The sequence below is a fragment of the Drosophila navojoa genome, chromosome 5, assembly GCF_054131105.1.
Source record: "Drosophila navojoa isolate 15081-1374.11 chromosome 5, UAZ_NAV_1.0, whole genome shotgun sequence".
NCBI classification, from domain to species: domain Eukaryota; kingdom Metazoa; phylum Arthropoda; class Insecta; order Diptera; family Drosophilidae; genus Drosophila; species Drosophila navojoa.
The window spans coordinates 21570737-21586457 of record NC_142893.1 but is presented as its reverse complement, the minus strand read 5'-3'; the positions used below and the strand labels follow the sequence as shown (position 1 = coordinate 21586457).

The following is a 15721-nucleotide window of genomic DNA, read 5'->3' as shown; positions in this document are numbered from 1 at the left end:
CAGTTCGAAATATACCATTTGATGCTATACAATTGGATTTTGAATACCCGGCCACCTTCCCTTATATGCAAAAAAGGAGGATTAGGGGTAAGTTACATCGTAGTAAAAAAATCCCTGCTAAAGTACTCTTGATTCCTTCTTGGAGTTAAATGGAGAGTTTAGCATAATAGAGATGTGGGCATAGATCATTTTATATTCTTCTTCTTATCTTACCGTATACCAATATAAATTCTTTCTCATCAACCAATTTTGTACATATTCTCTCTATAGGAACTTCATGGTAATTGTCTTTTACATCTTTTAAGCTGATTGCATAATAATTATAATCTTATATGCATAATCATTTGTTATTTGTTCAACTATATAGTCATTTTATTGGGTTTTAATTGAAATATATTCCTTATATACTATAATTCTGTAACAAAATTTATTAAATTAAAAGTCTAATGGAATTTGTCTTGAAAACTTTTAGCCTGTAGAATAGAGCATAGGCCTAAGGGTCTTTCAATTCACATATATTTAGACCCTGTCTACTAACCCCCATCCGAATTCATTCCATTGTATTTATCGTTCCATATCTTTTGAGTTGCATTGGGAACAAATGAGAATGCATCTTGGGCCTCAAGTTTAATTATTTTGCTTGTAGTTGTTCAAGGCAAGGTCGAAATGTTAATTACTTGGCTAAACCGTTAAGTCTTATGGATTTTCCGTTACTTTAACAGTGCGTATAGCACCAGTCAATGCGTAGACGTGCTAATTGAGACGACAGGTAAAAGTAGGAAACCCGCCAAAGCACGTGAACTTTTCTCACACCTCGCACTCGAGATCGTCACGGGAACAGGTCTTCAGAGATGCAATCGAAAGCGTAGAAACATAAACGGCCTAACGCTCGACCGGAGAGCACGAGACGAGCGCACAAAATGAACATAATGTGCGTTTAGTATACATATTTCCATACTTGAATTAGTCAATTCAAATTAACTAGTTTACTTTACCCTGTACTTTAGGGGCTTGCTCTTAACATTGCTGCTGGTGCTGGACGCTGTGCAGGCAATGGATGCTAATTTGACCACTTGGCGACAGCATCGCAGACAGAAGCGTTTCCTGATCTACGAGGACGGTGGCATTATAAAGGTACTCCCATTTGCCATACTTACGCAGCGAAGGAGTTCGTTTGACCTTTGACACTTTGCAGCTGGTAACCGGCATCGCATTTCCCGTGGACTTGGGCGAAAAGCACGCCTGGCGTCAGCTGGTCTGCCTGATGAACTTTCACTATCAATTCCCAGAGCCAACTTCTCCTGTCTACTGGTGGAGGCTATGGAGTCATGACAAAGGTCGCAGAGATCACAGAGATCACAGTTACCTTAAGGGTCCCCTTAAATTAACCAAAGAGCAGCTGCGGCAGCAGAAGGCCTCGCAGCCCACCCAAGTGGATGCAGCTCAACAGTTTCTATACGAGCTCGCCTTGAAGTACATGAATCAACGTGGCCAAGATGGCCAGGCCTGCCTGCAGCGCCTGATTTGCGAGAACGGACAGGTCCACGAGCACAATGGGCTCTATGCGCAGCTGCTGCACCGATTGCTCATGTGAGTAGCCAAAGAGCCGCTAATCATATGAACATAGAATATGTGTATAACTCGATGCTGCTCAGGCCCCACAGATCTCTGCCTGAACATTATCTGGATGCCTACAGCATGGGCAGGCACGGCATCAACTGTCGCCAGGCATTTCCCACAGCTGTGCACTGCGTATTGGATGATTATGTGCATGTCCATGAACGCGGCCTGACGCAGAGCTATGTGTAGGCTAGTAATATGGATAATACGGTATAATATGGCGCTGGTTGCCCATTGGCTAGGGATAGACACTTTAATGAGCACTCAATCAAAGCTTAGGCATTTGAATAACAATTATAAAACTAAGGTCTAATTAAAGCAATGCTAATTTGTTGGACAAACACTCGTGAAGATCACGCCAGCCCACTTAACTCTGCCTTGTCTTGTCATTATCACCATTACTATCTTCATCATCATCGAGATCGTCACCGTCGCAAACTTTCCAGTTGACTTGATAATATTTCTTCATATTGCCCGAGAGCCATTGCAGTGCGCAGTACTGTGTGCAAAAATTACATGTGAATAATTGCTTCGAGGCGCTGCCACGTCTGCAAAGAAACAAAAGAATTGAAATTTTTATATATAAAAGTGGGGAAATCAGGATGTTGAAACAAACGGATAAGCAGGTAAGTGATTAAAACTCGAAAATTCTGTTGCTTAGGTCAACTCTACGAGGAGAACTTCTAGGTATTTGCACTCGAATAAGATTTGAATCCACCACAATCTATCAGTAATATACATTTAACTTTGCAATCCCTTACGAACCACAGCTAGGCTATACTATCCTTAACACTTTTATAATATGTCATGATAGATTTTTGTCTCACATAAATCAAACACAATAGGAATTTCTGACTTAAGCAAGTTTCATTGGATCCCATTCGCGACATCTCTAAGACTGAAACCGGTTTCATCTCATCTTGTTTTTGGCACAGCGCTAAACGAATCTCTTAAGAACAATGGCGGCCAGCGGTGGGCTTACCGTTTGACGACCATAAAGTAGTAGGTTGTATAGAGGCAACTGGAGCAGTTGGTGGTGGTGCAGCGAGCAATGGGTCCATTGTTGATGTGGCCACTCATATACGGCTCGGGCAGCAGGCGATGCAGTGCGGCATTCTCATAGACAGGCACGTGCCGATTCAGCGTCTGCAGCGCATGCAAGCAATCATCATAGAGCGTGACCTGATTCTCCGCCGAGGGCACGGCATAAATCTTGCGTGTGCCCACTGGGAGCAGCAGAAGCTTATTTGTCTCCAATTCCCGTACCCAGAAAAATCCTTTCTTTCCGATGGGGCTGTAAAGAAGAAACGGAAAATTTAATTGGCATTATAAAATTCCACAAAATATGCGCTAAAATATGTATATCAAATATAAAACATATATATATTAAATTTATTAAAGATTTCAATTCAGGACTCAAATATTTAGTATAATATTATATTTTGATTTTTAATATTATCGTCATACTTTAGTTATCAAAGTGCAGCAAAATATGAAATTTTATAAAATAAATTAGCAATATTTTTCCAATTCTTCCCAATTGAAAGCCTTCATACAAAATCGATTTTAACTTAATAGAACATATGATAATATAATTAATTAACGCCAATAATATAGTATATGCATTGGATTGATAGTAAATTAAATTCTAATTTGATTCAAGAACTAATATAAAAATATTTTTAAAGTAGTGTCAGTCATAAGATAACTTAATATTAACATAATATTTATTGATTGCACTCACATGGGCGTCACTTTCTGTCTGTTATCGTAGAAATTCTGATAGAAACGCTCGTAGATCATGGGTATATAGTTGACAGAGGTGTTGTGAAAGATGCGCACATGGTTCATGAACTTGGAGAGCGCTGCCGGCAGATAAATAAGAGCACAGCCTGCAACAGAAAAATAAGGAGAGAGAGAGAGAGAGAGAGAGAGAGAGAGAGAGAGAGAGAGAGAGAGAGAGAGAGAGAGAGAGAGAGAGAGAGAGAGAGAGAGAGAGAGAGAGAAGAGAGTAGAAGTGTATCACTCATTATTTCTACTATATATTTACGATCGGCGTGGAGGGATTGCAGCATGGGGAGATTCGCAATGCGCTCGGGCAGATGCAGCAGCGCCTCGTTGTCGCTCACGTTCAGCTCGTTGAGGCGCACGCATTCGCTCAGCTGTATGGGCAAACGACGGAATTGATTTTTGGCTATATTCAGTTGCTCCAAATTGCGCAAGGTGTTCAGCTCTGAGGAAGACAGTGGACATCTACAGTGTGAACGCGGTCAAGGCCAGGCGGCGTGGTTCGCTTACCCACAGGCAGTTCGGTCAGCTGATTGCCGCTGACGTTCAGCTGTTGGAGGCGCAGCAGCAACCCCAGTGTCTTGGGCAGCTCTCTGATCTCATTGTTGGACACATCCAAGAACTCTAGGTTCTCCAGCATATATATGTCCACAGGCAGCTCGCTTAGGTTGTTGCCAGCCAAGTGGATGAACTTGAGTGTGGATATATTCAGCAGCCATTTGGGTATTGCGGATATATAGTTCTCTTTCAAGTAGACCTCCTCGAGGTCCTCATACAAGAACAAGTCCATGGGCACATCTTTGAAGTTCAAGTAGCTCCAGTGCAGTATGGTCTTATTCATTGCGAGGTGGATGGATTACACAATTATTGTACTCATTTAATTGAAACGGACGTTTTTTGATTGTTTGTTTGGTTTGGCACCACTCAAATACATGTGCATATATATACATACATATACATACACATATATTTTTATTTAGTGTAAATAGCTGTATTTATTTTTTACGCGGTCATGATCAAAATTTGGCATGCGGCGCCTTCACTGTCAACCACGAAACTGGGCGCCTTACCAAACAAACAGCAACAGTTTGCTCTGCTCGTCCAAGAGGAATCTTTTTTTGACTTTTGTCTTTCGGCAAGATGCTCGTGAGCGTATTAGAAATCGCTCAGTCTCTCATTTAATAGCACAGCGAGCAGAGCACTATACTTTTCATTTATTCAAATATTTTCTATTTCACTATATAATTGGTTATTTGGTAGGCTTGCTGGCGTATACGTAATGTGCCGCCTGAGAGTATGCAAAAGCAAAAGCTTGGACGACATTGACATTGAATGTTGCCAGTGCAATGCAAGCGACTGCATTGATTGTTGTTGCCGCCTTCTCAAGGTCGTTGCGGCAACGAAGTGGGCGTGGGCCTTACTGAGCGTCAGCTTTTTGTGCTAAAAGTTCAGTCCGTGGCTCGCCCATTGCGTTTCTGTGCTAAAGCTCGAGCAGAGCTGCGTATGCGAAAAGCTTGGCCTATGCAAAGCTCAGCCAAGTTTCAAAAGCTCATTTAAATGGTTGCAAACTATGCTTATAGATGTAGTTTCGCAGATCTAACGAGTTTATTCGGAGAAATTGAGTTCTTAAAGGTTGAGAGAGATCGAGATCGAGAGCTGATTTGACATATGCTCAAAAGATTTTAGTCTTACGCTAAGCTTAATCACAATGTGTAAAATAATTACTGTAAATCATATTCATAAGTTGAAATATGAACTTTACTTATTTGTTGTAACTGATTATATTCATCCGATAATATGAGTTTATCTATTATATATAGACAACTTACAGTATCAAATCTAGGCAGGTTTCAGACTTACATGAATATAATCAATTTTCTTATATGTTAATATATATTACAATAATATATTATTGATCTATTTATATATGCACAAATTTAAATATCAACTAGAAGTAAATTTCAGATTTACGTGGGCTAATCAATTATAATATATAAATCCATTTGACTATATGTTATTAATATATTATAAGTTTGAGTATCAACAAGCAATGTTCAGCCATAAACGTATTTGTTTATTTTGTTTTGTTCATGTTGTTTATTTTCAACCTTTTTACGCCAATTCTTCAGACAATTTGTACACACACATCCAAACACACACATAAATAGCTCGAATTTAAAGACACGAATAAAACGCAATTCACTGTTCTTAAAATAAATTAAATCAAATTTTGCAAATTTATTTCGACTAGTTTTGACAGCTTTTGCTCGGGCTAAGCGATTCACCAATAGTTTCCTGGGAAGGTGTCATAGTACGGCGAATAATGGTGATAGCTGCTATAGGGCGATGAATGATGGTGATGGTGGTGATGATGGTAAGGACGACTATAGTAATACGGCGACGAATATCCATAGTACGGCGTAGAAATCGCTATGGGCACAGGCAGGTCAATGCTGATAATTGGCGTCGCTTCCAACGGGGCCATCAAAAGGCCTAAAACTGTGAAAATAATTGCCAAGACTTTCATATTTCGTCGAGCTGCTAATGTAAACTGAGCGCAGTCAAATGCTGACAGCTCTCTTATAAGTATGTCAAGCTTAGATTGACGATGAATGTGCAAAAATCAATTTCTACAAAAATTAGCAACTCTTCTATGTTTTTCCCCGTAGACTAGAAAAAAAGTCTGCAAATTTATTTTGTAAATATTTGTTTTATTCGTTTTTTTTTTCTCAAATTGTTATCAGCTAATAAAGCTCTACACCGTTTATCACAAGTTGCACGTTTTTTACTTCTTTTTTCTTTGTTTTTGTTTTTTTTTTTCTCTCATTTGAGAGAGGGCGTGGCTTTACGCACCCGCCCTAACATTCACCGTCAGCTGTTTGAAGTCGCGATCGCTGAGCAAGTTCCATTTGTAGCCCAAGATCTGTGAGATTTCGCGTTCGACCGCCTCATAGGAGCGCGAGTTGCGCCTCAGCCACAAGTGGAACTCGTCGCTCCACTCCGGGTGCCGCGGCCAGTCGCACCGCAAGATGACAGCGAAGCGCCGCACGTGCAGCCTCTGCAGATTCTTGGCGGTGCGTGCCAGCAGCAGCAAAGTCGACGTGGACACCTTTTCGCGTATGACCTGGTTCAGAGAGAAAGAGAGGAAGAGAGTTAGAGAGTGAGCGTGAAAGATGTGACAAAATGACAAGTGCATACGTATATACACATATATTTTTTATAGCTAAGAGGCATAACCAGCTCTCTTTGTAGTTTCTTAATTTTAAAGGCAGTTATTGAAGCTGAAATTTGATTTGCTAATATTGAGTTTAATGTCATAAGAATTTGTCTGCTATGCGAGTAAGGATAACAGCGTTTGGAGTCTTAATAAAGTACTTAAAATTAGCTCAAGTCTTGAAATTCTTATAGTTATGTTGATTACTTGATTTCATTTCTGTATTATCTGATGGATTATATTGAATAAATACAAAAAAAATATTAGTAACTACTCTCCGCATATTTTCTTATAGTTTTCCATTTTTTGTCTCCCTGCTATTTCAGTACTTGGTTTTATTATTAAATTTTAGGCTGTTTATCTACAATTCAACTTATTGCGGAACTTTGCAACTGAAAATACTGTCTGGAGACTCTTGGATATCACTTGGATATATAATAGACTTATTGTAATTTATGAAACAGTCACTAAATTAGCATTAAATGATTTTTTATGAGAACTTCAATTCGAATTGAAAGAGCGAAAATGTGGATCTCTCCGTGCTTGTTCTTCAACACCTACTCTATCAAGCTATGTTCGCGTAACATTCTGATCTTCCGTTCGTCCAGAGTTTGCTTTCCCTGTGACCGCTTTACCCATGCTCGCTCGTTTTAAAGGCAATTGCACATTACACATATATGTATTTATACATTTTTGTCTAAAATCTGTTTGCCAGCCCCGCAGTTCCTCTACTCCTTGATCTAAGTGCCTGTAGTTTTTCTGTCTCACTGCCCATCTTTATAATATTTTTCTTTATAACATATCATATATACGTATATGTATTCTCTTGAGCAACACTATTAGCTATGAAGGCATGTTCATTCATATCCGTCTGTCCGTCCGTGGGTATGTCTATGCATTTGATTGTGATCTATATATTTCATCTATATAAATTAAAATAAATCTAAAATGTTTACAAATTTAAATTGAAAGCCTGCTTAAATATACAAAAATTATAATGAATCATATCGTATCTACTAATCAATCATATAAAGAAATAAAACCAAGTAAAACCGCAATTTCAAAGTGCCCACATACCCAACCTCTCAGCTAGTAAATATAGTACAATATATACATATATAGAATGAATATGTATAAATACCAGTGTATCCAGATTGAAGCACTGCCTGCACATCAGCAAGAGCACGCTGTCGACGCGACTGTCGAAGGGTTTCGGGCTGCTGAAGCGTGGCAGGAGCTCGTGGCCGTAGACCGCCAAGGTATTCTTGTAGTGATCCACCATGCGGAGCAGCAGCTCGGTGCGGATGCGCGCCTGTGGTGCCCAATAGGTGATGCTGTGCACCGGCGCCTCCGGCTGCAGCACCACATCGCCGTCCACCATGTTCTCGACGCGCAGATGAACCCTGAGCCGCGGATTCGTGGCCTTCAGGCTGCGCCAGGCCTTGACGCCGCAGGCGCTGATACTCAAATGGTTGGGCGTATAGCAATTTTGCAGCAGGTGCAAGTGCCGCAGCTTGGTGTCCGCCAACAGGGACAAGACGTCGTCGTCGATGTTCTGCGGCGATATCGTGAGCTCGCGCAAGTTGAGAAACAGGCCCACGTGCATGATGGGGCAATGCATTGTCGTCACATTCACCAGGTTGAGCACGCGCATTTTGGTGCAGCAGCTGCAGACGACCTCGTCCAGCAAATGGTTCGCCTCGAAGCGCTCCAGCACAAAGTCGACGAGCTTCAGCGTGTGCAGATCGGGCAGGCGCAGCATCAGCTCCTTGAGGCCCTTCAGCAGCTGGCCGCCGGTGCCGAACAGCTTGATGCCCTCGGGGTCGTTGGGCTGCGACATGTTGCAGGGGAAATGGTAGACCAGCGATCGTATGCGCTGACCCATGCCAATCAATTCGGACTGCGGATGCTGCTCCAGGCCCTGCAAATTAATCGAGACTTGGGCTTAGCTTGGCTAAAGAAACTATTCAGCTACCAGAAAGGCTTCTCTGGCCAATCGAATTCCACTACATCTGAGATTCATATTACATTTTCGTTCAGAGTCCAGGCCGAATTCTACGCTTGTTTACCTTGTCTATGCTCCATGACAGCATCGTCATAAACTGATAGATGTTATTGAAGCTGTGCCAGGGCCGGAACTCGATGCCTCTCAGATGCTTGCCGATGCGAGCCAAGCAGTTCTGGGTGCGCATGTGGTCCAGGCAATATTGCCAGCCCGAGTAGTAGTTGTACTTGGGTCGCGTGAGCGTGCGATCGTCGACCACGAAATTGCTCCACACGGTGGGCAGATAGAAGGCGCTGTACCATTGCCGGCAGACCTGAGGGGGCAGTCAGTGGGGGGAGTGAGCTGTGACAGCAGCTTGCGCCGGAGGCCACTTACCAGACTGGCGTAGTAGCGCTCTTTGGGCGTGAGGTACGTGAATATTTCCTCCAATATCAGATTGGGCAGTTCGGACCAGCGGGAGTAAACGCGCTGCGATTCATCCAGTTTCTCGTTGGCATTCGCATCGTCATCCTCCTCTATATCTATATAGCAGGCTGTACAACAGAGAGAGAGAGAGAGAGAGACAGAATCAGACAGAAAGAGACAGCGAGAGTTGTCATCGTGTTGACATTTTATGCTTATCGCTTCACCTTTCTCATTCTCATCGATCTTCCAGCCAGCTTTCTGCATAACCTCTATCTGGGCGCTGTTCTTGCGCCCAGCGCTGACTGTGGACATGTTTCCCGAGATTTATCTAGTATTATCTATATGGCTTCGCTATAGATTTGCATTAACATTTGTCTCATTTATTTACAACACAACAAGCGGCACACAGCCACACACACACATTACGTTATTCGACTCTAATTTTGAAATTTTTGGCACCGATTGCTATTTATTTTTTTCTTATTGCTCTTCTTTTTCTTTTTTGTTGATTTTTTTTTTTCTTAGACGCGATTTATTTTTATATAGTTGGGTTGGTTCGGCTCGCTCGGACGTCGCAGCGCGTCGCCTCGCGTTTGGGCAGCGACTGACACAGTCTTCAAAACTAATTCCTTCAATATTCTAAATGCTATTTTCGAAATCGAGAACGTGAACGAAAACGAAAACTTTCTGCAGATTCTTCGTCAAGTTTCGAAATGGTTTCATTATTTATTTTGTACGCTCTCCCTCTCTCCCTCTCTCTATCTGTCTCTCTTGGTGAGCCAAAGGGCCAACATTTTAGATATTGTTGCGCGTTTATTTACATACAGAAACTGTTTTCGCTTGATTTTCGTTGTTAAAATTAGACGGCCGGCTTTTGGGGGTGGCGGCAAGGTCTTAGGGCTGTCTGTGCCACACGCAACTGGGGCAACTTGTTGCGTCTGCCGATGTTGCTGCTGGTGTTTTCTTACTCGTTGATGTGTTCATTATAAACAAACATTTCTCTCGATCGACTCACCATACGCAATGCGATCCCCAATTGAATAAGAGCCTCACTCACACTCTCACTCTCTTTCTCTCTCTTCTAATTGAGCTTTAGTTAGTCATGCTTGCGTTTCTATAAACATTTGGTTATGTGTAATAATACAAGTGACAACAACAACATAACAAGCTGATAAGCTTAAGGTGAATGCCAGTGTATATTTTATTTGATCAAAAGAAAATAAATAAAATTTCAATATTTGCAAAGTTAACAAATATTTGGAATGTCGATCATTAACTTAAGCTAGTTTAGTATTATAAACTATTATTTAATTTCGTCTCTTTACACTGATTTTCGCTGAAAAATGTCTGTTTTATTACAAGTTTAGCTACATTTATATAAGTAACAATTTTGTAACTTATAATTATAAAGCACATTTGCGAAAATGCATTCTATCCAAGCATTTTCTTTGAGTTTTTCCATTATATTCTTTTCATATTGTCTCAATTTTCTCTAAGGAAATATCAAGTATATTCTCCAAGTCTTGAATGCTTAGCTGAACGATCACACTATTCCTTTCACCTCACGGCACTGAGTCCCACTAGGTCTGAGCGACTGAAGAAATGCTGCAGCTGCCGCCCTTTTTATAGGGCGACTTCTACTCATACACTAGGTGGCGCTCAAATGTAGCGCACCAAGAGGAGGTCGAGGATGCAGTCGAGCTGTAAGTGACCAATAGGAGATCTCTCTGTCTCTCTGCTATGAGCACTCTAGCGTTTACTGCAATAGAAATGCCGAAAGATGACAACTTAAATGATCTTCAGTATCTATCTTTGAAAGATAGAGAGACAGACTGTGAGATGGAGAGTGAGACAAACAGAGAGACAGATATACAGATAGAATTACGCTGCTCAAGAAAATAAATGATTGATAAGATATATAATAAATAACTTGGGTACATTAATATGTATCCGATGGCTTAAACTGTCTTTTCTTCTAGTGGATAGTGCTCTTAACTGGACTAGAACTTGTGCCTAGTCTGCCTCAATTTCAGATTGTTCCATCTAAACTCATTTTGGCTTAATCTAGCCAGAAATAGGCCAAATTATGTTTGTGAAACTCTACTCTAATGGATTTATGAACTACCCAATAAAGTTGTTTGTATATTTTTATTCATATATTATATTACAATTTTTCTACAACTTTAGCTACAATTACAGAACTGACAATATTTAAAATTACAAAATAATTTATAAGAAATATATAATAAATATAATCTATAAATATACAAATTTCTATACCAGTTACGCTTCACATTTTTATTTATTTGTTGTTTTAAGGTGAAAATTGTGTGAAAAGCTACTTGACAATTCAGGCGAGTGCCTTTGACATTTGACACCACTTTGCACAGTGTCGGCGAGGATGAAGGAGAAAATGCCAATGTCCTTATGCTTCACATCTTTGTTGTAGTTGCTGTTGTTGTTGCTGCAGTTTGTTGCCTTGACGATGCCAGCAAACTGCTGTTGAAGTTGGCCAGTGCACACTGGCCAAACGTGTCCAGTTGTCCGGCATGCCATTGCCATTGCCATCAAGGAAGCAACTACACACAGGCCATTGTCATTTCCGGCAGCTACACTTAGCGGAAACAGCTGTTTATGTTGCGGTTCGGCGGGACACTGCGAGTTGGCGGTGGACTTAACTGGGCTGCGCTGGAGGAGCTGAAAAAATGTGCAAAGGCATTTTGCAATTTTCTTTGGCATATTTGTGCAAAGTGACCAAAAGTGACTTGGTTCCATTTTCATTTTGTTCTCTCCCTTGTAGTGTTGTAGTTTTCCTTTTACTCTTATTATTCGCTCAGCAATGCCCGTTGCATACTTTTAGGATCAGCGCGTTTTTCGCGCCCGAGCACTTAAAAATATGCTGAATATTTTATAGGCCGCTGCCAGCTGAACGCTACGAGCTGCAACAATGTGCAATCGGGCTGTAATTAAAACAAATTTAAAAGCAGTTAACACACTCACACACATACACACGCACACGCACACACACACAGTGCGCTCACTTCCGCATTCGGTTTGAGCACATCAAATATGACAGCAGCAAAACGTTTCGTCTCTCGTCCTCGCAACATTTTGGCTATGCAAATTTGAATGTCAACAAAAACGTTGGCGTTTAACCCAAAAACCTGATTTTGTGGCATCGTTTGCCATTTTAGACGGCTGCACGGCAAACATTTTCGTAACATTTACCAAAAAGCTTTACAGTTCCGAGTTGGCAACACGAAGCGCATTGCGCAAAATTAATGCAACCTCCGTTCGGGTGTGTGCCTGTGTGTGTGTGTGTTTGTAACTGTGTGCATGAGTGTGCGTACTTAATAGAGATGCGTGCGTGCCTAGCTGAGCAAATTACCAAGGTTTAAGCATGTGGTGAAAGTTCTTAAAAAGGAAATTTGACATTAAGTATGGAAATAATATTAAATATTCATTAGTACTTTTTTTTTATATTCGTTATTTTAGTTTTGTTATTATAGTTTTATTAAATCATAAAAAATATGGATACATAAATATTGAAATTTAATATTTATTATAAAATACTTGTAACAAGAAGAGGTAAGCATGATACAAGTGAAATAAATTCTTATTGAAAATGTATATAATTTTACATCAATAAATATAACATTATATAAATAAATATAACTATTAATAATTAAATATTAATATTTATCTTGGGTTTTTTTTTAAATCATAATCAGTATTTTGTATAAAAATAAATTGTCTAAATTTATAAAAAGCAAAAAAAAGAGGAGTTATAAAATAAAATTCATTGTACATATTTTACGTATTAAAATTTTTTGTTTGCGGTTCTTATTCTCCACAGGTTTCATTTATTGTTTAATTCAGATTTTTGTTAAATATTTTATGGTGACTAATTTTATATTTAAATTCATTATTTATTTTTTTTTCTTGAAAACGATTTTTTCTTAATATTGTTTGGTTATGCTTCTTATTTGAGAACTACAAGACAGATTTGCACAATTACAAAATAATATTCAGCAAATATTTTGATTTTTGCATACACATATATAAGAAGGAAGCCAAAGGACTCTCTCCTGGCAGCTGTCATCCAAATTAAGTAAGATGGTTCATCACTGACGTGAATATGCATAAGTATGCATAAGCGAAGTCAGGCGTGTGTGTGTGTGTGAGTGTGCGTGTGTGAGCATGTATGAGTTTACCGGCAGCTTAAAACTGTAAAACAGGAAGTTGCTCGTTGGCTTGGTTAGCCAAGCCCGGCCAAGCACTCGACGTTGTCTTCCTGTTGCTGTTGTTGTTGTTGTTGCTGCTGTTGGCCAATGCATTGGCCTTGTCCAGGTGCAACGCGCTGGCAGCTGTTTTGGGGCCATTGTTTGGCCGTCGGATGTTGCCAAGTTTTGGCCATTTAATGTATAATTTTGCAGCATTTTAATTATGTAGAGTCTATACAGTCTGCAGCAGCAGCAGCAGCAGCAGGTGTAGTGGTAGTCTTAGCCCGCCCGCTTCCGCCCTTCACTTAGCTCTGCCATGTGGTTATGCAAATTTAGAGCTTATGGCCAAAAACGTCGCATGACTTTGATTTTTGTTCGCAGATGCAAAATGCTATTTTGTGTATGCTCACATTTTAATTGCAAATCATTTTGCCAAGTCATTATGAATTCAAGTTACTGCTGTTGTTGTTGTAGCATAACTTGGAGCGCATTCGCTTCTAGCTGCCAACTTGCATTTAAGTTGGCTCAACAATAGTTAGTCTTTGCTATATGTATGTAACTGAGACAAGGCAGTGAGTGCTTCAGCTAGAAATACTCTGCCCTACTTAGTTAGGCTCCTCTATTCGTACACATATGCATAACAAAACATTTGATGGAGTTGAACTATGCTCAATAAATAAAAGAAACATAACTAAATATATATGTAAAATTGCTGTATGGATTCAGAATTTAAAAAAAAATTAAATAAAAATTACAAGTTTATATATTTCAAATTAATCATATTTAAAATGATATGCCTAATACTTTGAAAAAGTTGTTCGTTTCAAATAATAGTCTAACTTATATAAGGAGAGGCTATATGCCTCTAAGTTTTGGCTTGGCTTTGTCAGCTGCTCGCTGTATGTAGCCTGATACTACGTACTCCATACCCCATATATGTGCCATATTACGTTGGTATATCCCCAGCTTTGTTGCCTGTGGCTTACATCAGGAAAAAAAGAAGAAATAAGAACTTTCTGACAGTTGCAACTGCCTGCTATGAATTTGGATGCGCGCAGCTGTTGCTTATGCAAAGTTCTTTTGCTGAGTGGATAACTTAAAGCCCCCGAAACTTTTGTGAAAAAAACTTACATATAGCAGGGCTCAATCTCAATCACAGCAGAAAAAAAAAGAAAAAAAACGTTACTTCCCCATTCATGCTACAGCAACCCCAGTGCAATTTCAATTGTTCTACTCCATGCCGGAGGCTCTCGAATGCCAATTGGGTCGCTGCCACCCTCTTAGTAATTTGACTTGACAATAGTCATGCATTTTAATTGAGCAACAGCTGCGGTTCATCTACAGCCAACCACCCAATGAACCCACCGCCCCACCGCCCACCCTTTTAAACGCCCACTAAACGCAGCAAATTGTGGCCATTAAAAAAAACGCTATATAAAATAGAAACTTTTTACCAGTTTTTTATTTGCGTGGAAATGACAGCAATTATTTGTAAAATATTTATATTACAATTGAATTGAAAAAGTTTTCTGTGTGTGTCAGCTTCAGCGCCCTTCCCCCCCCCCCTCCCCATCCCCCTTCCCCGTTCTACCTACCATTCCATTCTCCTAAAAGACAATCACAAACAATTGGAGAAACTTTGGCGCACTAATAAAATGAATGGAAATTAAAGCAGCGCGAATATTTGTTGGCGTGTGCAAAACAATTAAGCTAAAATTGTTATTGCAATTTGAAAACAATTGTCAAATTATGCAAATGCCGACTGATTGCCAAGTACGAGTATTTTTCAACAGGCCAACCCCTGACTGAATCAGCCCTCACCTACACAAAGTTAACAAGGTAAACAACTTACCCGCACACACACATACATATATACTCAAGTGGTGCTAGCTGCTCAAAGATTTATGGGCAACGCCTTGGGGCCTCGGTCTCGCCTTTTCTTCTTGCTGAAAGATGACGCAAAAAGTTGAATGTGGCACGTTGTCAGCTGCAAGGCGATTGCAATTTGCATAAAAATTCATTGGTTATGCGGCAAAGTTGACAAAAACCACCAGAGCAGACGAAGATGAAAAAAAGCAACAAACTCAGCAGCTAGCACGAATCTAAAAAGTTAGTCAACACGTTGAATTACCTGTTGGGACACAAACAGGCAGACAAGGTGCTACCAGCAACTGTTGTGCGAGTAAATTATTCCATTACCAATACTTACATCCGTAATAACTAGCAGTTAGTATTGCTTTGACTTATTCTATTAGCTGTGCCAATGCAATTCAAGCAATAAGTGTAGCATACTTTTCAGCAAACAAATTTAACTATAAACCGATTTGATTATAATTGAGTGAAAGCACTTGTTATCTGTGATACCTGCGGACTTACCGATTTGGGGACTTAGCTCCACATACAGACATAGGATAAGTACTCTGAGCCACAGGGGAATGCATATGTAATATGTAAAGTGTTTCAAAT

General features: G+C 40.1%; 3 protein-coding genes across 4 annotated transcripts; 1 reads left to right on the top strand and 2 right to left on the bottom strand.

The window, feature by feature from the left end:
* Positions 1-497: 497 nt before the first annotated feature.
* Positions 498-1846, top strand: LOC108654974 (uncharacterized). The gene is made up of 4 exons (XM_018106602.3): positions 498-931; positions 1008-1134; positions 1196-1590; positions 1656-1846. The coding sequence occupies exons 1-4, from the start codon at positions 921-923 to the stop codon at positions 1807-1809; spliced, it is 687 nt and encodes a 228-aa protein (XP_017962091.1). The 5' UTR covers positions 498-920; the 3' UTR covers positions 1810-1846.
* An 8-nt stretch (positions 1847-1854) lies between these two features.
* Positions 1855-4775, bottom strand: LOC108654973 (uncharacterized). The gene is made up of 5 exons (XM_018106601.3): positions 3919-4775; positions 3671-3853; positions 3365-3512; positions 2603-2914; positions 1855-2168 (listed from the first exon to the last, which is right to left on the bottom strand). The coding sequence occupies exons 1-5, from the start codon at positions 4247-4249 to the stop codon at positions 1988-1990; spliced, it is 1155 nt and encodes a 384-aa protein (XP_017962090.1). The 5' UTR covers positions 4250-4775; the 3' UTR covers positions 1855-1987.
* An 836-nt stretch (positions 4776-5611) lies between these two features.
* Positions 5612-9658, bottom strand: LOC108655206 (uncharacterized). Of its 2 annotated transcripts, XM_089262708.1 has the most exons (6): positions 9257-9658; positions 9003-9160; positions 8692-8940; positions 7764-8543; positions 6241-6532; positions 5612-6210 (listed from the first exon to the last, which is right to left on the bottom strand). In XM_089262708.1, exons 1-5 carry the CDS (start codon positions 9342-9344, stop codon positions 6254-6256), a joined length of 1554 nt encoding a protein of 517 aa, XP_089118834.1. In that variant the 5' UTR covers positions 9345-9658; the 3' UTR covers positions 5612-6210; positions 6241-6253. The 2 variants fall into 2 exon arrangements, with proteins under 2 accessions (XP_089118834.1, XP_017962432.1); XM_018106943.3 differs by having other exon boundaries at positions 5612-6532.
* Positions 9659-15721: the final 6063 nt, after the last annotated feature.

Bases quoted from the DNA above. Each gene is read 5' to 3' on its own strand.
- LOC108654973 (XM_018106601.3), bottom strand. From the start codon at position 4,249: ATGAATAAGACCATACTGCACTGGAGCTACTTGAACTTCAAAGATGTG. The intron at 2,915-3,364 runs GTGAGTGCAATC...TCTTCTTTACAG, and splicing joins AGACAGAAAGTGACGCCCAT to CCCCATCGGAAAGAAAGGAT. The intron at 2,169-2,602 runs GTAAGCCCACCG...GTTTCTTTGCAG, and splicing joins TACTTTATGGTCGTCAAACG to ACGTGGCAGCGCCTCGAAGC.
- LOC108654974 (XM_018106602.3), top strand. The intron at 1,135-1,195 runs GTACTCCCATTT...GACACTTTGCAG, and splicing joins AGGACGGTGGCATTATAAAG to CTGGTAACCGGCATCGCATT. The intron at 1,591-1,655 runs GTGAGTAGCCAA...GATGCTGCTCAG, and splicing joins CTGCTGCACCGATTGCTCAT to GCCCCACAGATCTCTGCCTG.
- LOC108655206 (XM_018106943.3), bottom strand. From the start codon at position 9,344: ATGTCCACAGTCAGCGCTGGGCGCAAGAACAGCGCCCAGATAGAGGTT. The intron at 8,941-9,002 runs GTAAGTGGCCTC...CTGCCCCCTCAG, and splicing joins AGCGCTACTACGCCAGTCTG to GTCTGCCGGCAATGGTACAG. The intron at 6,533-7,763 runs GTATTTATACAT...TCTCTGAACCAG, and splicing joins GCTTCAATCTGGATACACTG to GTCATACGCGAAAAGGTGTC.